At 49.7% G+C, this 20,073-nt stretch overlaps 9 protein-coding genes across 9 annotated transcripts; 6 read left to right on the forward strand and 3 right to left on the reverse strand.

The window, feature by feature from the left end:
- Positions 1-335: 335 nt before the first annotated feature.
- NECHADRAFT_33099 (uncharacterized protein) lies at positions 336-2,093 on the reverse strand (the record flags this gene model as incomplete). The annotated part of the gene is made up of 7 exons (XM_003046256.1): positions 336-633; positions 707-871; positions 921-1,198; positions 1,253-1,280; positions 1,341-1,753; positions 1,802-1,876; positions 1,923-2,093. 7 exons carry the CDS (start codon positions 2,091-2,093, stop codon positions 336-338), a joined length of 1,428 nt encoding a protein of 475 aa, XP_003046302.1.
- Positions 2,094-2,696: 603 nt separating this feature from the next.
- Positions 2,697-3,843, forward strand: NECHADRAFT_25602 (uncharacterized protein; the record flags this gene model as incomplete). The annotated part of the gene is made up of 4 exons (XM_003045685.1): positions 2,697-2,745; positions 2,796-2,829; positions 2,886-3,468; positions 3,538-3,843. Coding segments are annotated over 4 exons (972 nt in total), but the record flags the coding sequence as incomplete, so codon positions are not given.
- A 523-nt stretch (positions 3,844-4,366) lies between these two features.
- On the reverse strand, positions 4,367-5,694 carry NECHADRAFT_66024 (uncharacterized protein). The gene is made up of 2 exons (XM_003046257.1): positions 5,326-5,694; positions 4,367-5,270 (listed from the first exon to the last, which is right to left on the reverse strand). Exons 1-2 carry the CDS (start codon positions 5,621-5,623, stop codon positions 4,708-4,710), a joined length of 861 nt encoding a protein of 286 aa, XP_003046303.1. The 5' UTR covers positions 5,624-5,694; the 3' UTR covers positions 4,367-4,707.
- Positions 5,695-7,198: 1,504 nt separating this feature from the next.
- On the reverse strand, positions 7,199-9,137 carry NECHADRAFT_33829 (uncharacterized protein; the record flags this gene model as incomplete). Its single annotated transcript, XM_003046258.1, has 3 exons — positions 7,199-7,849; positions 8,195-8,506; positions 8,556-9,137. 3 exons carry the CDS (start codon positions 9,135-9,137, stop codon positions 7,199-7,201), a joined length of 1,545 nt encoding a protein of 514 aa, XP_003046304.1.
- A 1,521-nt stretch (positions 9,138-10,658) lies between these two features.
- NECHADRAFT_75887 (uncharacterized protein) lies at positions 10,659-11,928 on the forward strand (the record flags this gene model as incomplete). The annotated part of the gene is made up of 2 exons (XM_003045686.1): positions 10,659-10,715; positions 10,873-11,928. 2 exons carry the CDS (start codon positions 10,659-10,661, stop codon positions 11,926-11,928), a joined length of 1,113 nt encoding a protein of 370 aa, XP_003045732.1.
- A 681-nt stretch (positions 11,929-12,609) lies between these two features.
- Positions 12,610-14,373, forward strand: NECHADRAFT_32184 (uncharacterized protein; the record flags this gene model as incomplete). Its single annotated transcript, XM_003045687.1, has 5 exons — positions 12,610-12,975; positions 13,033-13,132; positions 13,192-13,260; positions 13,311-13,913; positions 13,967-14,373. The coding sequence occupies 5 exons, from the start codon at positions 12,610-12,612 to the stop codon at positions 14,371-14,373; spliced, it is 1,545 nt and encodes a 514-aa protein (XP_003045733.1).
- Positions 14,374-15,291: 918 nt separating this feature from the next.
- NECHADRAFT_34150 (uncharacterized protein) lies at positions 15,292-16,442 on the forward strand (the record flags this gene model as incomplete). Its single annotated transcript, XM_003045688.1, has 4 exons — positions 15,292-15,396; positions 15,458-15,657; positions 15,742-16,109; positions 16,171-16,442. The coding sequence occupies 4 exons, from the start codon at positions 15,292-15,294 to the stop codon at positions 16,440-16,442; spliced, it is 945 nt and encodes a 314-aa protein (XP_003045734.1).
- A 351-nt stretch (positions 16,443-16,793) lies between these two features.
- Positions 16,794-17,653, forward strand: NECHADRAFT_75890 (uncharacterized protein; the record flags this gene model as incomplete). Its single annotated transcript, XM_003045689.1, has 4 exons — positions 16,794-16,944; positions 17,007-17,141; positions 17,303-17,317; positions 17,409-17,653. The coding sequence occupies 4 exons, from the start codon at positions 16,794-16,796 to the stop codon at positions 17,651-17,653; spliced, it is 546 nt and encodes a 181-aa protein (XP_003045735.1).
- A 564-nt stretch (positions 17,654-18,217) lies between these two features.
- On the forward strand, positions 18,218-19,937 carry NECHADRAFT_75891 (uncharacterized protein; the record flags this gene model as incomplete). The annotated part of the gene is made up of 3 exons (XM_003045690.1): positions 18,218-18,411; positions 18,461-18,895; positions 18,947-19,937. 3 exons carry the CDS (start codon positions 18,218-18,220, stop codon positions 19,935-19,937), a joined length of 1,620 nt encoding a protein of 539 aa, XP_003045736.1.
- Between the last annotated feature and the right edge of the window lie 136 nt (positions 19,938-20,073).

Raw genomic sequence — 20,073 nt, forward strand, 5'->3', positions numbered from 1 at the left:
GAAGAGAAGGGAATGGTCCGGATTAGGATGTGGGTAGTCCTTCGTATTAATGGTCCGAAAGAATTTGGTCCGACCGGATGATTTTGACCAAGCCACTTCGGTTGTTGTTTTTGAGCCCGAGAAGAAGGTTTCCGCGACCCCTTTGACCATTTGCTTTTTGATCAACGTGGGGAAATGCACGATTTTATAGCAAAACATTGATCAATAGTTGTGACATTCTAGAGTTTTGACTGTTTTTTTGAGATAGCTCCTTGCATTTTGGTACACCACGATACTCTAGACGTGAACTACTTTCTGCTCTGACCGTCCGCCTACCAACATCCGGAACACATAGTTCAACCTGCAACCGTCTTGCATGCTTTAAAGTCTTGGAGAGCCTTTAAAATCCGAGCCAGGCCCTCCTTCAAGGCTTCCTGGCCTACAGTAAAGGTGATCCGGAACCAGCCAAGCTCTTCCGTCTCGTACAAGCTACCTGGGGCGATCATCACTCCGGTTTGACCGCAGAGTTCCATAAGCTTGTCTTTGATGGCTTTGGTGTGTACACTGCGAGATTGTACAAAAGCTGAATCTTGAACGGGCGAGCATGAGTGAAAAAGGTGACGAAGGTCGACCCAGAGGAACAAACCAGCGTTCCTAAAATTGCATTAGTTGAACGAATAGAAGCACGACTTCTCGTTGTAGAATGTGGCATTGCATCTAAACTTACATGGGATAGAAACCGATATTATTCTGCTTCAGAAACGAGGTAATTGTTCGATAGTCGGCCGCCGTGAGCCTCGTCTTTCTCTGCATCATGTGCCGTGTCCATGCCCTGTCTTCGAGCATGGCCGCCCAAACATCTTGAAGAATATGAGGTGACCAAGAGAATGGGCTTTAGATGTGTCAGTGCTACTACTTTGATGAGGGTAGTAAAAGAATACCTAATGCTTGATATCGCACCTAAAAGCCCCTTGTTCTTAGAATAAATACATCCTAATCTTAGACCATTGGCACAAAAGTCTTTACTTGCGCCATACAAAACATTTAATTGTGTAGGATCTATGATCTTGCGCATGTCGAGGGCAAGTGTGGAAACAAATGGCGTTGGGGTTGTCATGGCTGGGTTATCAAACACCGACTTGGCATAGATCTCGTCCGATATCAAGTGCAGATTGTGTTTTGAGCAAAATGACGTAAACTCCTCGAGTGTCTCGGGAGGCTGATATTCCAGGTTAGTAGCCGAAAATAGGGTTAAAAGATAGAGGTTGCATACGTAGCATCTTCCCAATGGGTTATGTGGACTACAAGAAGAGGCATTAGCTCAGAGAGTTGTGTCCTTAGCAAGCCTCGACAAGACTCACTTCGATATCATCAAGGCACGAATCTTGGTTCCTTCTTGCGTTGCCTTCTCAAAGGCAGATTGGAGTGCTTTGCGATTCATGTCTGGGCGAAAGACATCGTCAAGGCCAGTGTAGCCGTCAAGATCATGGTAAGTGACGCCCACTACACGTGCACTACTACGATGCAGAATGTCAATGTTGAAGCCATTGTAGAAGGGCCTTGGGATGAGAATCCCATCTCCCTCGTCACAGATTGACCATGTTATGGCATCGATTGCGCTGGTCAATCCTGGTGTGATGAAGATGTCGTCGAGTGTGATGGGTTCTCGAGAGTGAAACTCATCTGTGAGAAATTCGGCCACAGCCTTTCGGAGGCGCCGCGAGCCCCGGGGCCCAGTGCTGTAGGTGAGATGATTCGAGGGTAGAACAGACAACTACTACTGTTATCAAGAGAGGAGGGACTGGGATAGAAGGGGGCTAACCTGCTTTGTGATAAAATCGGCCACCTCTCCATGTAGCAGATTATTCTCAGCTAAGCGGAGAAGAATGCTTGGCAGCTCAAGTTAGCACCTATGAATAGGAGGGGTCTCCATCTACTTACACGCCATCTGGGTTATTCGGTGACCACGGATTAGCCATAGCATCTTCACGTGGGCCCCAGACATCTCGATAAGTATAGTTGAAGGCTCCTCTCTTGGACAGGCGATGCTTCTCTATCGCTTCTTCAACACGATCTGTTGAATCGGCTCCAATTGTGGTGGGTGAGGTTGACATGGTGGCAGCAAGACTTGACAGTACAGAGCAGTACTAAGTGGCTTGAAGATGAGGAATTTCCCTTTGATAACAGTTCCTCACATCATGTTAAAAAGGGCAAGAAAAGTCGGCCATTCTCCGATTACGGCCTTCTTGTAAGGTCTTCAGAATAACCTCGGACCATTCTTCACTTCGGATGATTTCTTGACTGATCCACCCTGTTGGGCACGACTGGCTAGCATGACAACTCGGAACATTTGTTCTTGTGGCAAGAGGGCGTAGGTACTAGTAAAAGAAAAACACAAATAGTCCGCTCATGGTACTATAAGACTATCTGAGCAGGGTTCATGGAACCAAGGCTGAGTATCACAGACTGTAGAAGTGGTGAGTCCGAACTTGCATACTTCGAAGTTGTTTTTCGTTGCGATATCCGGCATCATGACAATTTTACATCCCACATCAAGCCATGGCGACAGAGTCAGCTCTTTGAGCAGCAAAGATGTGCAGGATCGAAATGACTCGATTCAAGAGTGCTCTGATCGAGATAAGTCGAAACAATGGGACTCTTCGGACATTGAAACTGGCCAGACGTGTAATCTCTCAGGGGATGAAGCTGTCAAGTGTCGGGATCCTGGGGAGCACCCGGATGGTGGATTTTGGGCATGGGCCTCTGGTGAGTCTGCCTCCTCATCGGCGCCTCCTTGCTGCTGACCCTCTTGGAAGCTATTGCAGGTCACTTTGTTATGATGGACTCCTGGTAAGTAAACCACCCCAGAAGGAAATCGTCTCAAAATCGCTAACACATTCTGCCAGGGGATACAATAGTTCATTCGGTGTGTTCCAGACGTACTATACCGCTCACCTCGACAACCCAGCCAGTCAGATAGCATGGATCGGATCAGTTCAAGTCTCCGTCATCTTCTTTGTCGGTGCCTTTGCCGGCCGTCTAACTGACGCTGGTCATTTTCACATCACATTCGCCGTGGGGACGCTTCTCACATGCCTGGGTGTCTTTATGACCTCTCTCAGCACCGTCTACTGGCAGATCCTCCTCTCACAGGGTATCTGCACTGGACTGGGCAATGGCCTTCTGTTTACTCCGGCACTGGCCGTGGTTTCTACGTACTTCAAAAGACGAAGAGCTTTGGCGTTTGGGATTACGGCTACTGGCAGTGCATCTGGGGGTTTGATTTTCCCATCAATGGCACGCCAGTTGCTTTCGAGAATCGGCTTTGGCTGGACCGTTAGAGCCATGGGGCTTGTTCAACTAGTCACTCTTTGCCTTGCAAACTTCCTCCTGAGACCGAGAGTTCCACCAAAGCGATCGGGCTCTGTAGTAGATTTGGCATCCTTCAAGGAGAAGCCATATACCTGCTTTGCTGCTGGAGTTTTCTTGGTACGTCACCATCTTCCTCTTCGATTGTCATCTTCTCAAGAGACTGGACGAATACTAACGTGCATCTAGACTTTCTGGGGCCTCTACTTTGCGTATTATTACCTTGCCTCGTTTGCAGTTTCGCAGTTGAACCCGTCATTCTCATACACCGACTCCCTCAACCTGCTACTGGTTGTAAACGGCGTAGGAATGATCGGCCGCTCAATCCCAAACGCCATCGCCCATCGGTTCGGATGCATCACAGTTCTAATCCCGGTTACTCTAACCGCCGGCATTTGCATGTTGGCCTGGCCAGCCGTGTCCACTGCCGGAGGATTGTATGGATGGGCCAGCATCTATGGAATCGCGGCTGGCGCCTTTCAAAGTCTGTTCCCACCAGCCTTGTCGGATTTGACGACGGATGTGCAAAAGACGGGCGTCAGGATGGGTATGGTTTTTACGTTGAATAGCATCGCGACACTCACCGGGCCGCCTATCGCTGGTACCATCATTCGGAAATCTGGTGGTTACTATCTCGGTGCGCAGATATTTGCTGGTGTTTCGTTGTTGCTTGGAGGGTCGTTGATTCTGGTTGCGCGATATTTGAAAGGTGTTCATAGATGAGAGTGCAAATTTTTATAGAATTGAGAAACCTTCTAGAGTAATTACTCTGTAAAATGCCACTGAATGTTTAATAGTTCACCTGAATAGTGAACCACAATTCAGAAGCCCCAGAAACACCGCGAATAAAACTTGGTCTAGTTATCGTGAATGCATGTTATGTCTGTATTGCGTCAAAAGACTCAAAACCCTGTTTTTCCAACCTGCCGTAACAAAGCGCGAAATGGGCATTTGCATAATTGCCCGCGGCTGCAACCACACCTGTACAAAGTCATCTGAAAGGAATAAAGTGAGATGTGATAATACATGCGTAAAATGCATTGATCTTAGACAGGGATAAAGACCAAGAAAAATAAGGCGAAAAACAAAACTCCCCAAGACTCACGATAATTTCTCGCGAGGTCATCATGCAGAAGAGTTACTGATCAGCCAAGTAAAGTCGCTGATGATCTGACGGTGAAGATCAGTGGGTGGCAGACAGGGAAGAGGAAAAAAAGAAATGGCTGGGCATCATGCGATTGCCAAATGTTTGCATTGCTCGTAACCTCGTAGAAGACGCCGCTTCTGTTTAATAGAAACAAGTAAATAAAAAAAAGACAAAGGAAAAATAAACAGAAAAGGCCTCATAGAATCCTCCGTCTAAATGTGGTGTGAGCTGCGTCGCTCGTCAACTGTCTCGACGTGATGGTCGCTGCTAGGTCTCCTCCCCCCAAAACTAAACACGTCAAGGAACGAACCCCGCCTGTGCTCGGTCCCCTTATCGTGTGACTCCCTCCTGTCCGGGGTGGGCGGCTTGTTGGACCCCAGGAACCCCATGAACGAGCTCCGCCGGGAGTCGGGCATCCGGGGCGGCGCGCACACCATGATCTGGAGCTCAATCTTGTCGAGCCCCCCCTCGGCCTGCTCGACCACGGTGCGCCCGCAGTTGGAGAAGCTGGTGCCCGAGTAAAAGACGTAGCCGCTAAAGGGGCTGGCCAGGCCCATCGCGACGAGGCCCTTTTGACGCGCCACCTGCAGGCTCTGCTTGCAAAGGAGCTTGGCGAAGCCCCGGAGCTTGTAGTGGGGATGCGTGATGACGGCATGCACAAACATTAGCTGGCCGTACCGGGCAAGGTACGTCTGCTGAGTCTGTGTGACGACCGCCTGTAGCGCTGCGATGCGCTTCGCCACCTTGTCACTTGCGGTGCTGGGGGCATCGAGGACTTGAAGACAGGTCAGAAGCCGAAACTGCAAGGGGGGGTTTTTCGGTTAGCTTACCTCGGTGGACCTGGTTGTGGACATTGTTTTCCTCGCTGTCATTCTCGTGGAGCTCCTGCCAGACGGCTACAGCCACAGGCTTGTGCGTCTTGGGGGCATCGACAACAGAGATGAGCCAGTTGGAGTTTTGAGGATCGAGGCACTTTTTGAGAATGCTCTCAACGTAGTCTCCAGCTTCTGATGATGTAGGGTTGGGGAAGCAGTAGTGCCAGATGGAGTCGTTGACAAGACCGCTGAGGACAATGTCCTTCAGGGCTGGAAGATCGGCTTCGGTTGCGGGACGGATATGGTTACCCATAGCTTGGTAGGGATGAATAGAAAAGTTGATTGTGTGTGTTTGTGCTGTAAAGTTGCTTGATGATGAAGAACTGATCCCGTAAACAAAAGACTCTGGAGGGAAGCTCAAATTATACTCCCCCACCGGCATCTCGACTTCGGCATCTAGCGGTTGAGACGTCATACGTCCAAGAAGATCTCTCATGCGCCTCTCTTGGCCCCATGGGCTGAGCCAAGGTCACACACACACACGCACTTTGAGATAATGGATCTAAACTGCCAATCTGCAAAACAAAAAAGACTCTGGATCGGTCGATTGGCACACGGCACACACGTTGGCGGCCTCCTGGAAACCCCGCAGGATCGCCTGATGGTGAGTAACACAAAGCCCCCCTCTCACAGGTACCGCAGATCTTTCTAGACCAGCACGGCGGCGCCCCGTTGAACAAATTTTTCTTTTAAGCTTAATAGAGGTTAACTCTAGGGCAAACCGTCTTGGCGGAGAAGAAAAAATCATGGTAATGAACCCTGCTGATTTGTTGTGGCTCCCTCTACTGGATCTCAGGGTCTCCACGATTGCCGATTTTTCTCTCTCAATCATGAACTTGCTTCTGATGCGGAGCTGACCGCCGAGACCCGTGGCGTCCGTCTTGATCATTTGGGCACGCCACATAAAAAAAGTACGAGGCGTGCGATGCTGGTCGCCAAGCCTGTGGCCAACGGGTCGCCCGATGTTTGCCTTGTTCTCGACTCAGGGTGCTGTCAGTTGCAGGACTTGGCTGAGGCTGTTGCCATTGGTGGTCAGGTGTTTAGTCGAATCCTTGTCAATAGGAGTAGGGCGAGTGGCTCGAGAAGTGTCAAGTGTTGCCGAGATATATTTGATGATGGAATTACTTTTCGTTTGATTCGAAACTCGTAGAGGCTGTTTACAGGTGAGAGGAATGCCTGAGTGTGACACCTGTTGAGAGCTCAACTGTCTCAGTGCAACAAGCAAAGGACAGAAACTGGATTCAGCCCTGCGTTTATTGACTACTGTGTCTAGTTTTGAGCTTCATATCAGTTGTTCTTGAGATATGAATATGTCACGTGTCGAGTTCTAACCTGGGGTTTCTCTTTAGTGATAGATCTCATCTCGGCGGATGGTGGGACGCTTTTGTCTTGTCTGACTGATCACATGAGATGATGAGTCTCCATCTCACCTGAAAAAGTGCCCGATAAGACCCGTCACGTTCATGGACTGACTTAAAATTGAACACAATAAAAGAATTTCTAAATATTCTCGTTATTTCTTGTAGTAACCATGCCCTATTTATCCAGGGTGAGTATGCCTGAGTCTGGGAACGATGACCATGATTTAACTCTAATGATCTGCCACATGTGCGCTTCGAGCTTCAATATCATTAGGGCATATTTTGTCTATTTTTAGGCATGGCATTGATCACTTTTGATTGCATGTGAAGTAGGTACGGAAATCTTGGTAGTTTCAAGCTGTGAATGTTGTATTTTATGCTTGTTTGAGGGCCTCATTCATCCAGGCAGCCTCGCTTAACTACCCACCCATCCCCTTCAAAACGGTTTCATCAGAATCATGCGCGACTCATGCGCATTGAGTAATAGTCATTACAACAGCTTGAGCTCCTCCAGCATCAGCAGCACCCGTGCTAACAGCCGCAGCACTAGTCACAACAGCGTCTCCCCCGTTCCCACTCGCATCGCCACTACCAGCCTCAACTCCGAGGCCAGCGTTGAAGACATCAGCAGCAGCCTGGTCCTGAGTCGTCGCCTTTGCGGCGGCTGCGGCGCTGGTGCAGCTGGCTACAACGTCTGCATCAGCCTTGCAGCTATCTCCAAGACGCTGGCAGATGAAATCGGCAATGATGCCAATCTTTTGCGCAGATCCGTGGTTAAAGTCGGCGTCGTTGGATGGCGCGAAGGCTTCTTCCGTGCGACCGTCAAGTCCTGCAGCAAAGATGATGCTAGGATCGGAGCAAGATCCAAAGCTACCGGCCTGTCGCTTCTTCAGGGAGTTCGCGGCTTTGCATTCGCTGACTTGGGTCTCGCACTGAGCGATGCCACCATCAAGCTCGCCAGAGTTGGCGGCGTTGGCACAGGCATTGTGCTGGATATCGCAAGACCGGCTGATAGCAGCACCAGCGCCAGTAAAGGTGTTTCCGTTGACTGCGAAGGGTCGGTCGCCGGCGGAGGAGACGACGGGGGGAGCAGGACCGCCGAGGGTGCCAGTGAAGGCCTGGATGTTGGCTCCAGCTGAAGTAACTTGACCGACGGTTGCGGAAGTGAGAGTGGCAAGAACGGCATCAGTTGCATCAGCGGCGACCGTCTTCACAATCGTAGAGCACGAGCCCTGGGCTGCCTGGTTTGACGCTGCCGGAGCCACTGGGGTGATGGCCGTTGTGACGATTGCTGCAGGCTGGGAAGCGACTGGTGGCTTGGCAGCGCATCCCTTTGCCTTTGTTGTGGCAGCTGTTGTTGCTGCATCGGCCGTGGTAGCTGCTTCATCGCCAGCATTGTTGTTATTTCCACCAGCAACAGTGGTAACCGCAGCAGCAGTTGTCTCAGCGACATCGGAGGCGACATCAGAAGCAGCAGCAGTTTCCGAGGCCACTCCAGAAGCAACCCCAGTAGCACCGGCACCACCAGAGCCACCGTTAACAATGGTACTGAGATCAACAGTGCCAGTGACAGAGGCAACACTGAAATCAGCCAGGTTGACCAAATCAGTAGCGGCGATGCCTCCAGTACCAGTAAAGGTCTGGGCGACATCAGCCACGGCAGCGGCAATCTCATCTTCGCTGGCGTCGAGGACGAGAAGCTTCTCAGAGAAGATGCAGCCGAGTTCAGGTTCCTCAGTGTCGCAAGAGTTTCCCTTTCCAGTCGCGTCACCAGCCTAGAATCTGTTAGAATTGATTGAAGCGGAGTGAGGAAGTGAAACTTACATCGCCAGGCGCAAAAGTACCACTCAGGAGAGCCAGGTTAGGATCAGCACCAATACCAGCCAACTGCTTCGCCAGCTCAAGAGTAATAGCCTTGTTCAAGGCCCCAGCATTCTCCGAAGCAGCATCCTGGTGCTGCGTCAGAGCCCCAATCTCTGGGTTGACAGCCGCCTCAGTGCACAGCTTGCTAGCAACGCCAACACCGGCCGTGTTGCGCTCGATAGCCTGGAACAAAAGAGCACCAGCCATACCGCGGAGATCACCGGCAGCCTTTGCGTTGGTAAAGGCTTGATCGGCCGTTTCCTGCTTCAGACAGGCGAGGTTGGTGACATCTCCCGCACCAGCGGCGGCAGCGCCATCGCCCAAGAGGCCAAAGACGGGGTCCTGGATATTCTTGGGGTTATCCAAGTTGAGAAACTCGCGGGTGATGACGAGGACGAAATCATGCGAATGCTCCTGAGGAACTTGACGCTTGTGAAGGTGTCCCAGCTTGCTGGGAGCAAAGCGCTTGAAGCCAGGAAGACCCAAAGGAGATGCAGAGGCAAGTCCAAGAAGGGCAGCAGTGAAGGTCAAAGACGGAATCATCGTGACAAGGTGATAATGATGTTCGAAAGAAGATATATGACAGACCGACCAAGCAGTCACAAGAATTAACCAAGAAGAAAAGGTGCCAAGAGATTGACTCGTAAAAATGAAAGAAAGAGCTCACAGAGCGTCTAGAGAATGGAATGAGAAACGAGGTTGAAAGTGAAGACTGAAGTGTGGATGATGAGAGTTCAAACAGTAAAGGCGTCACTTGAAGGATTTATACTTGTATTTCGGCGCGACCTGTCAATTCATGAACCAATGGTTGAAAGAACCAAAACATCCCTTCGCCTATTCGAGCCGAATTCCCGTTCATCGAGACCATCACCTAGCGCGGAAGAGTTTCAGGCCATCTGAAGCAATCTTCATCCGAACCCCGAATTAGACCAAAAACTTGACTGTGAAGCAAAGGCGTGGTGAGGGCTACAACCTGACGCGGGAGATCAGACATTATGAGCCGCAGATCTTGGATCTGGGAGTTTGAAGCGTCTGGGTAGGGGTTAGGTCGGTATCGCAGGGGCTGGTTTGGGGTTAGCGGAGGGAAAGGTGCAGGGGGTTTCAGAGTGTGGTCTCAAACCGTCGCTTGGGAAAGAAGGCTGGAAGAGGAATAGAGAAGTGACTAAAGTGCGGAATACGGCAACGAGGATCCGAATTGAAGGAGGAGGGCATCAAGGAGTACTGTCACGATCATTGTGGGTGGCTGGAGAGTTACAACCGCTGCCACTCCTTCGTTCACTCAGAAACGCAAAACCTGCCATTGCACCAAACTTGTGTCTAGAACACGCCCATCAAACTGGACTTTCGACCCTTCATCCCGGCAATACGACCCGTCGTCCCAAGAGCGTGTTTCTGCACGCGCCGTCTGTCTTGCAAGCTGCCCTGCACCACGAGCCCTTACTCATTGGACCACGCAGTCGGAGAGGATCTGACTCATGAAGCCTAGACACGGGTATCTAGGGCTACGCAAGTCTCGGCGGAATTCTTTACCTTTAGCGGGCCTTGTGGGCTGTCTCAGACGGGATCTCGGTCCAAAAGCTTAGACAGCTCCGCTTGTAGATCTAAGGGTCCTTGGTGTTGAGAGCACAACAAGACCCTTGATTCTCTACAACCATGCAGTGGCTTCATCTATCTTTTGGAAATGAAGTTGAATTTTTTATTTTAGTGCCTTTATCACTTTTGGATTGACTCTGAACTATTGACTGCTTGGCTACTTCACTTTGACGTCCACGATGGTGCAGCTCCGTGATAGACAAGTGTCTCGGTCTATAAAAGCGGTAAACCGCCACGTAATGAGATATGGGTATTCTGTTGATCAAATACTGGGACCATGATAAGAAACAAGTCCACTGTGTTGTTATGCTATGCCGTCGGACGAGGAGTAAGACAGGACACGACTTGACGCTGATCAAGACGATAAGAGAGGGTCTTTCGCTACTATATAATGCTGCTAGATTCTAAAAGGAGGCAGTTGAAATCCGAGTTCTTCTCATTTCGAGTGGATATCTATCTAATCCTGTCATCATGTCATTGAGATGTCTTCTTTGGCTCTTCTTCTTATCTTCACTGGCCTCTAGTGCCGTAACGAAGAATAGAGCATCGGAAAGCACAAATCCGTTCACACATGATATCTACTCAAGCAAATATGCCCTCAACGAAGACGGGACGCCAAACAATGAGGGCGAGGCAAGTTTTACCCAATCGTGAACCCAAACCATATCTAACGTCCCACTTCTAGGCCCACGGAAGAATCACACCTCCAGAGGGTGCAGAGCTTGCGTCGATAAAGCTCAACAACAAAGATGAAACAGAGGTTGCAGTTTTCATCTCTGACAAGGTCAAAAAGAGGCAAGTTGAACACGCGTTTATCATCGTCCATGGAAAGCTTCGAGATGGAGACTATTATTGGGAAACGATGAACAAGGTCGTGAAACGCGCTAAAGAGGCGAACTACCCTGGATCGAATCGCGAAAGCATCATTATCGCCCCCCAATTATTCTCGACTGTCTTCAACTCGGGCCAATACACGTCACAACAACTTGCTTGGGGAGATCTGAACGCGTGGCAAGCCGGGAGCGTGGCGACACATCCATCGGGTACAAACTTTTCGTCGATGGATGCACTGGATGCGTTGCTCGGTGATGTATCAGACAGATCAAAGTACCCCAGCATGAAAAATGTCACCATCGTTGGTCATGGTGGTGGCGGACAGCTTGTACAGAGGTACGCGGCTGTTGGCAAGGATCCTTCCGCTCATATCTCGGTCCGCTACATTCACGGGGATGCTTCATCTTGTGCATACTTTACCACCGATCGGCCAATCACGGAAGATGAGGATACTACGCCAGGCGCTTGCGAGTTCTACAACACTTGGCGTTACGGATTCGATCAGTTCCCCGGGACAATCGACGGTCGAAAATCACCCAAGGAATATTTCGAGAAGTACATCACGCGGGATGTAATATCGATCGTTGGATACCGCGATGTGAAGAGAAACGGCGACACATCTTGCATGGCCAGAGCTCAGGGCGGAACCAAGAGGCGAGACCGTAATCTTGTTTGGTACAGGTACATCAACACACTTGCCCGTACGAGCAAGAACTTGGATGGGTTTCCTGGAAGGTTTGGCAATCTTCCAGATTGGAGTTCCGTTTCAAACGGCTCTGTCAGTCTGCGATTGAGTGTGGTTGAGGATGCTGATCATGATGTGGCCGAGGTGTTGCAAAGTAAGAACGGTCTATCAGCACTGTTTAGTGATGAAGACGTGTATGCTGGCTGGAGGCCAAGGTCTTAGGATTGAATGTGAACTTGATTACCTAATTGATAGAAAGAATAAAGATGATTTTGGGCTCATCCGTAGACTTGGCTTTGGGGGAGTTGGAAGGACATTCTGAGGTTCGTCACCTTGGTAGGATTCTGGGGCAAGGGTCCTTATCGTGTAAGGCCCGGCCTGCGATGAGGTCATTATCTAAATCCATAGACAACCTAGAGCCGAGATTACATAGACTGTGATTCGCTCTGATGAGCCGGGCGGTATCTGCCGAAAAGATCGACAACAGACACGGGCCCGAAAGACGAAAAACACCGCGCGAATTTCGCATTGCTACGCTCGTGCGTCTATCCAGAAAGCTTCATTGGCTTCTTGACCCTGTTGATCCACCAGAGGCCCAATATTGTGTGCTCGCCCTGTGTGTTAACAACCGCAAAACTCCACAGCGACCCATATGTGTTGCGAAATCTGTCTCACACATGCAGTCTCGGGAATATCAACATCCTGAGATGCTCACCGATAGCCTGTTCAGTCACTCGCTTCGCGTTTTCGGCCCAAGAGCTCTCGCCGCTTAGATAATGGACTATTTTGATATATGTACTCTAGAGTAACTTCACATCACAGAGTCTTGGCTATATCAGGCTAGGTTCAATACTTCAGTCGTCTGCATCTTAAAGATTGCATGCGCCAGTAACCTTTCTCACCATGTTGGTTAAAGAGTTGCTTGAGGCGCCTTGGGCCTTTTTAAACTCCACAGCATCCGCGTCGAATATCCGCTTGTCCTACTTTGTGGCACCTCTCATCGCGATTACAGTCGCATGCTTCTTCTTCACGTCCAAGCCCAACGCACCCTGTCTCAACCCTCAAGGCTTTTTCGACATCGCCAGTGGCCGGGCAAAAAAACAGTTCCTCTTTGGGCTACGATCCATGCTCAAGACTTGGTTCGATGCCAACCCTCATAAACCGGCCTCTGTCTTTAGTGACATCGGGCCGATGACCGTGTTGCCTCCGTCTATGGCCAACGAGATTCGAAGCGACCCGCGATTGAGCTTCGTCGAGTTCAGTGCCAAGGTATGTCAATTTTGAGAGGCTGCCTATAATCTAGGAAAGCGCTGAAACAGTATACAGTTCTTCCATACTTCTATTCCTGGGTTCGAGGCATTCAATGAAGGAACTCGCGATAGCATCACTTTGACAGTCATCAACAAAGATCTTACAAAGCGGCTGGGTGAGTCCAAAGCTAGATCATTCTGCTAGTTAGAGAGGCCACTGACATTCTTTGCACAGCCCAGGTCACCCAACCTCTGGCAGAAGAAACCACTTTGGCAATGCAGGAAATTTTTACGGACAACAAGGGTAGGACTATGATCTAGGCATCACCAGAGCAAAGCCACTGACATAACTAGAATGGCATTTAATCAATGTCAGAGAAAAAATCCTTCATCTTGTCGCACGCATATCCTCGCGTGTCTTTCTAGGCGAGGAACTCTGCCGAGATGAAGCCTGGCTAAAGATTACAAGGGAACACGCCATGAATGGCTTTGTTGCTGCTGACTTACTTCGCGCATGGCCAGAAGCCCTGCGACCTGTTGTTTCCTGGTTTATGCCTCACTGCCGGACTGCGAGGTCTCAAATTCGAGAAGCTGAGAAAATAATCGGACCCGTTATCTCTAAACGCCGAGAAGCAAAAGACGCTGCTCTCAGGGCAGGCAGAGAGGCACCTATACACAACGACGCCATTGAGTGGTTTGAACAGGCTTCCAAGGGGAAGCCCTATAACCCAGCCCTTTCTCAGTTATTCCTATCAACAGTCGCGATACATACGACCACTGATTTGCTCTGCCAGACCATGATCGATATTGCCAGGCACCCGGAATATTTTGAGCCCCTTCGGGAAGAGGTAACGAGGGTTCTTGCGCAGGATGGTTGGAAGAAGACTTCTCTGCACAGCATGCAGCTGCTGGATAGCGTTGTGAAGGAGAGTCAACGGCTGAAGCCTCTACAGCTCGGTATGTACAAGAATCTCACCTCTATGCCTGCCTTTCATTTTAACATGCTGTAGCTAGTATGCAGCGTTTGGCGGTCAAGGATGTCCAGCTTTCCGACGGCACCTTTATTCCCAAAGGCACAGCATCCTGCGTCTCCTCTCATGCTCTGTGGGACCCCGATGTGTACGAGGCACCCGACACTTGGGATGGCCACCGCTTCCTCCGCCAGAGAGGAATTCCCGGCAAAGAAAACTTTTCTCAGCTCGTCAGCACGAGTGAGAACCATCTGGGATTCGGTCACGGAAAGCATGCCTGTCCTGGACGGTTCTTTGCTGCCAACGAGATCAAGATCGCCTTGGCTCACCTGCTGCTGGAATACGAGTGGAGGCTGCCCGAGGGTGAGGCTTTGGATGTTGAGGATTTTGGAATCACGCCTATCATGAACCAGACTCTCAAGATGGAATTCCGTAAGAGAGACTGAGGAACTCCAGCATGGGCAGCATAAAATTTCATGTACTTTTCTATGTCCTGACACGGTTATCCCATCGAGGGCCAGGCTTCAACTATAACAAAGAACACATTCTAAACACTTCTCATGTCGTCCTTCCTCACTACGAGCGACTCATTACAGAGTTCGACATCATGTTGATTATCTTCAGACAGTCACGCACACAAGCGTTCCTTGAAACTGCAAAACAGCCCAACTCTCACTCCTAAGCTGATTGAAGATGGAAGAAACTGTAGTTCTTCTCCTCGATTTATGGTCAAGGTATTGGACGCCCCACTTACTACCTCGGCCAACTACCCTCGTCATATCCGCGACTGTTTTCACGGTCATTCGGTCAAACGAGAAGGATTCACTGCGCCGAGGCATGTGGATACGATGAATCTGAATGCTTGAGGCGTCTGTTTATCGAGATACATGCAACGCTTTCGCTTAACGCTATGCTGTATATGGGTCTTGACCGCTCGTATTCACAAGAGTCAGTCCATCGTGACCCAAGTTTGGCTAGTTGGGTCAAGGTTTGGCCTATACTTGGCCAATAAAAATGAAAGAAAAAGATCTTTTCTGAATTCACTAAATCCCTATACTATAAGGTATGATATGAGGGTACTCATGGCCTGTTTTCAACAAGAGATTTATCAGTCGGACAGATTTTTCATCCGTTTAGCAAGATTCTGCATGAATCCTGCGCTCTCTGTTATGTATAAAGGCCGCCAGAATCCCCAAGATAATCCAAGAGTGCCCAAGCCAACATCAAACAACGGTATTCATTCCATAACGTGACAGAACACACAAACACCAACCAAGGTATTCATCAAGCGAACCAATCCCCTGTGGCTTAGTTGGCTAAAGCTTCCGACTGTTACTTGCAGACAATAAAGGCATTCATCCAAAATGGTCAAAGTCACAGTTGCTGGTGGCTCTAACGGTCTTGGTCGAGTCATTGTCCGTGCCATTGCAGCCACCGGCAAACATGAGGTTTCGGTGCTCTCAAGACAGGTTCGTAATGATCGCCACAATTATGACGAAATCATAGCTAATAGGTTGGCCAAAAATATAGCACAAAGAAACTGATTCCATTCCCGTGCTGGTTGCAGATTACTCTAGTCCGGAGAGTATCGCTGATGTCCTCCGGTCCAACGGCACTGAAGTCGTCATCTCTACCATCGGCATCCTTTTTGAAGATACCCACCAGGCTCAAATGAACCTTATCGAAGGTGCTGAAAAGTCTGGAACTGTTAAACGATTTGCCCCTAGCGAGTTTGCCTACGAATATCTCGCAGCTGCAGAAGGGTAAGGGACCCTTTTTTTGGCGCATGTCACTCTCTCACATCGGATTCGCAGCGGGTACCCGTGCCAAGTCCCCGGCCTCGAGGGCTACAAGGGCAACACCTACAAGATTGAGGCTGTCAAGAAATTGAGATCCACTAGCATGGAATCTACCCGCTTCATCATTGGGTTTCTGATGGATTACTACGGTGCCCCGGCTGAGTTGCCTCCTGTCTTGCCTCTTGCCGTGGTCCTTGACATGGAGAACAACAAGGCAGCTTTACCTGGTACCGGTGATGACAAGGTTACTCTGACGCATTCCGAAACGATTGGCAAATTTGTCGCCGCCAGTTTGAATCTGAAGGAGTGGCCCGAGAAGTCGTGGATCATCGGGGACACGTTGACTTGGCGGGAGGCACTTGGTCTTGTTGAAAGCGCGCGCAGTGAGTCATTATTCAACTTGACCCCCCTTGTTTGTATCTTTCACCAATTTTATTTTCTCAGAGATCAAGTTTGATGTCCACTTCGACTCCATCGATGGCCTGAAAGAGTCGAAGATTACGGAACTCCCTGGCAACGTCTCAAAGTATGGGTTAGTTGGAAAGCCATTCATCGACGGAATGATGTCGCTTTGGTCTCTGGGATTCGCCTGGGGCTGGTATGACTTGACTTCGTACAAGAAGTCTGAAAAGACACTGAATGAGGTGTTTCCAGAGTTGGAGACGCTCACGTTCAAGAGCTTCATTTCACGCTGCTTTGAGGAAGAGGTAAAGTGATTGAAAGATTCAGATAGCCAGTACTCTGCCTAGACTTGTCCAAGTTTTGAATAGTCTCGTCAATAAAACCATCTGAAGTCTGCACGAGTCCGGTCTGAACATGACATCCTTGCAATGGACTGGTCTGGCCCGTCGGCTTGCCGGTTACGTGGCAGCGGAAAATACGGTGATTGGGAGAAGGCACGGTATTGTTTCAGCGCCACGGCGCTTGTGGACGATAGTTCCGGCCAAGCTGTGGCTAGCTGAACACAGCACTTGGAAAATCTGAGCTTCATAAACTGTTCTCTACATCGCGTCTCCCACAGTTGACCCCGCGATCATTCCTGACTTATTTCTACCCAACCTTTCACGATGCCTACCACCTATACCGTCGTTTTTGCCAATGAGCATGGTTCGGGTGGCGAGTACGTGTTCTGCAATGAGGAGCCCATTATCAACAATGATGCGACAGCCGGGAATGTCATCACCAACGCTTGGATTGGACAGCACGTCGCAAACGGCAGTGATTTTACTCTCACTGCACAATTTCAATTTCACGCCTGCAAGTATTGAAATTGAATCTAGGTTGCATGGGGGCCGTTCTGACCATGTGTACCTATCTAGGGTGCGGTAAATCTCCCAGCCAGCCAGCCGAGGGCACCATATCCCCACAGCTCCATAGTGAGGCTATTGAGCTCAGCACAAACAAGAATGACGGCGGTAAGATACCATCCATCTCGCGCAGTGATTGTTATGATAATAGGCTGATGGAGTTTGTCGAGAATCCAGATGCTCTTACAATAGTTCCGCAAGATGGGTCAATAACTTTTGACAAAACCAGGACCAAAACAGCCCCTACCGGCTGCTTCACAGTTGTTCAGCCCACTGGCTTCAATGTGAGTGACAATTTCGCCTTTGGCCTTGCTCAAACGGACAGCACTGGTGGCCAAACCCCCAAATCAATTGTAAGTTGTAAATATTTCCTAGGCGAAAACAATATGCTGATAGTGAGGGTACGGATCCCGGCCGATCAGAACATGACCACCAACGTCCAGCCCATCGTCAAATTCTTTGTGTTGAAGGTTAAGCAGGGAACAAGCGACGGTGTCAATTATCAGTCCTTTTCCACAAAGCCCGGCGTGGCTGACTTTACAACTGGTGACGGCAAGGGCCTCTACACGGCACGTGTCGTTCATGAAAAGAATGGTGACTTCACTGTCACCTACAAGTGAAAGAGTCTTTGAAGCATTTTGTATCTCTTTTAAAGATTGGGCTGTAGGTCTAGGGTAAATATGGAAGCCAGATCGATAATGAGGCTTGCTAGAGACCTAATAGTTAGATACCAGGGTATATTTGAATAAGATGAGTACTGCTTAGAAGCAATTACCCACGTAAACGGCTCGGCCTGACTAAGGAACCTGACACGCGCAACTCTCCGAGACGACCATCCTCCCTCGCGTCGGGTCAAACAATACGTGTTTCAATGCTTGGGGACAAAGCTTACTTATAATGTCGAGCAATGTGATGGCAACCCGGCCCGTAAAGGCGTGTACAGAATGTAAACAGGCCAAGGTACCACCTACCCGAACCCTCCTGATGGCCCATGCCAGACTGACCTCATCAGTTGCGATGTGACTCTAAAGACAAGTTTCCTAATCCTTGTTCGCGATGTCAATCAAGGCATCTCTTTTGCACCGTAGATGCGGCCTTCAAGCGGACGCCGGCGAGGAAGTAAGGCGACAATTCCCGATATGATGTCACTGTGCTGACGGGCTTTGTGCAGGCGCCTGGAAGCCATGAGCAGGGAGCTTCAAGAGCTCCGTAATCAACGAGAGGAGGACCATCCATCCTCAAGAACAGAGTCGACTGCTGATTCCGGTCCTTCCACCATCGAGGATGACGGGCAGGACGATTTCTCACTGAGTGCACCCGCAGTGAGCCTGAATGGCGTGCTGGTGGATTCTTCAGTAGCCGCTGAAGCATTAAGAACGTAGGTATCGGCTTGATGACTTGTCTTAAGCCCACTCACCAAGTAGCAGGTTTGCTCAAGTGTTTCGTCCACAACTTCCAGTCATTGGGTCACTCTCGGCCGACGACACGTATCAGTCTCAACCATTTCTCTTCTGGACGATAGTCATCATCATTGCGTGCCACTTACCCGGTCAACAATACGCCGATATGCTCCAATTACTTCAGACGCCGTACATCACCATGCTTCATCAGGAAATCCTTGATGCTCCTCTCCCTCTTCACAAGATACAGGCTTTATTATTACTATGTCATTGGCCGTTACCATGCGAAACGCAGACAAGAGATCCCAGTTGGCTATACTGCGGAGTTCTCATCCAGGCAGCTCGGTTCATGAGTCTTGATCGTCAGCAGACGGTTCCGTCTCTTCGAAGCCTTGGTGTTGCTTCCGGTAGCATCAGAGCGAGGATCAACACCTGGCTAGGGTGCTTTTGCGTATCTACATCGTAAGTCGGCGTGACCGAGTTGCAAAGGGTCCTGTTGTCTGACAATACCAGGTTGAGCTTACACTTGGGACTGCCTCCTCCAATCGATTCCGATCTCGACTTTGGTAGCATCCACTCTTTCCTCAGACGACAGACGGCACCACCTACCTTTGCCATGCAAGTTCGCGTCCAACTCATCGTGGCAAAGTTTACATCTCTACTGAATCACGACATGGGTGAAGGCGCAAGCTCCTCTTTTATCAGACTTCTAGATACCGAGCTCGATGCCTTGAGAGCCGAAGTATCTCTTGAAGATGAACAAATGAGGGCTGTCGAGCTCGGCATTCTGGGCGCCAAGATGCACCTATACGCCTTGGTCATCACGAAAGACGCAAACAACTCGTCGTCGCGGCAAATCATGCTGAGAACTGCGCGTGATGTGGCTCTAAGAATCATTCACATATCAACTTTGGCCATGCGGAATGCCCCGCCTGACGGGAATGATCAAGAACTAATTCGAAAACAACGGTGCCTACCTAAGAATCACTACAGATGTCTTGCTTTTGCAACGATATTCCTGTTGAAATTCTTCCATCGCCGCGGATCCGATGTCCCAGAAGAAAGGCAAGCTGTTGCAAATCACATCTCAATGGCTCAAAATCTCTTCAAAGCCTGCGCCACCCAGCCACGGGACGAATACAACCGAACAGCAAGGGTGTTTGAGGTCCTTGGACGGGAAAGCCCAAAATCAATTGAACCAGATGCACTACGCCTTACTCACAGAATGGGCGTGTCGATAGTGTTTGATGCTGTGAGCAACGCTTCTGAGGCTCGGGGGAAGCCCGTGGAGCTCCGTGAGAACGAGACAATCCAGGATGAAGGGGCACCAGAAGAACCAAGGACCCATGAACGGTTATTAAACCAACCGTTGGTTGAAATGGAGCAACCTGATACGAGCTCGGAGTTTCTTAGGGGCTTTTGGAATGATCCATACATGAGTTTACTGTCCTTTGATCCAACTCCACTTGAAACAGAGTATCAAGAGTCTTGGCCATCATGCTGACATAAATAGCAAGGGTAATCAACATAAACAGTCAGTCTCTTATTACATGATCTCGCTGATGGTGTTACAAAGGATAAATATGAAGCTACTGTATACGATGACTCCTTGCGACGGAAGCCCTTCGGAAATCCCCATT

The sequence above is a fragment of the Fusarium vanettenii genome (assembly GCF_000151355.1).
Source record: "Fusarium vanettenii 77-13-4 chromosome 2 genomic scaffold NECHAsca_18_chr2_1_0, whole genome shotgun sequence".
NCBI lineage: Eukaryota > Fungi > Ascomycota > Sordariomycetes > Hypocreales > Nectriaceae > Fusarium > Fusarium vanettenii.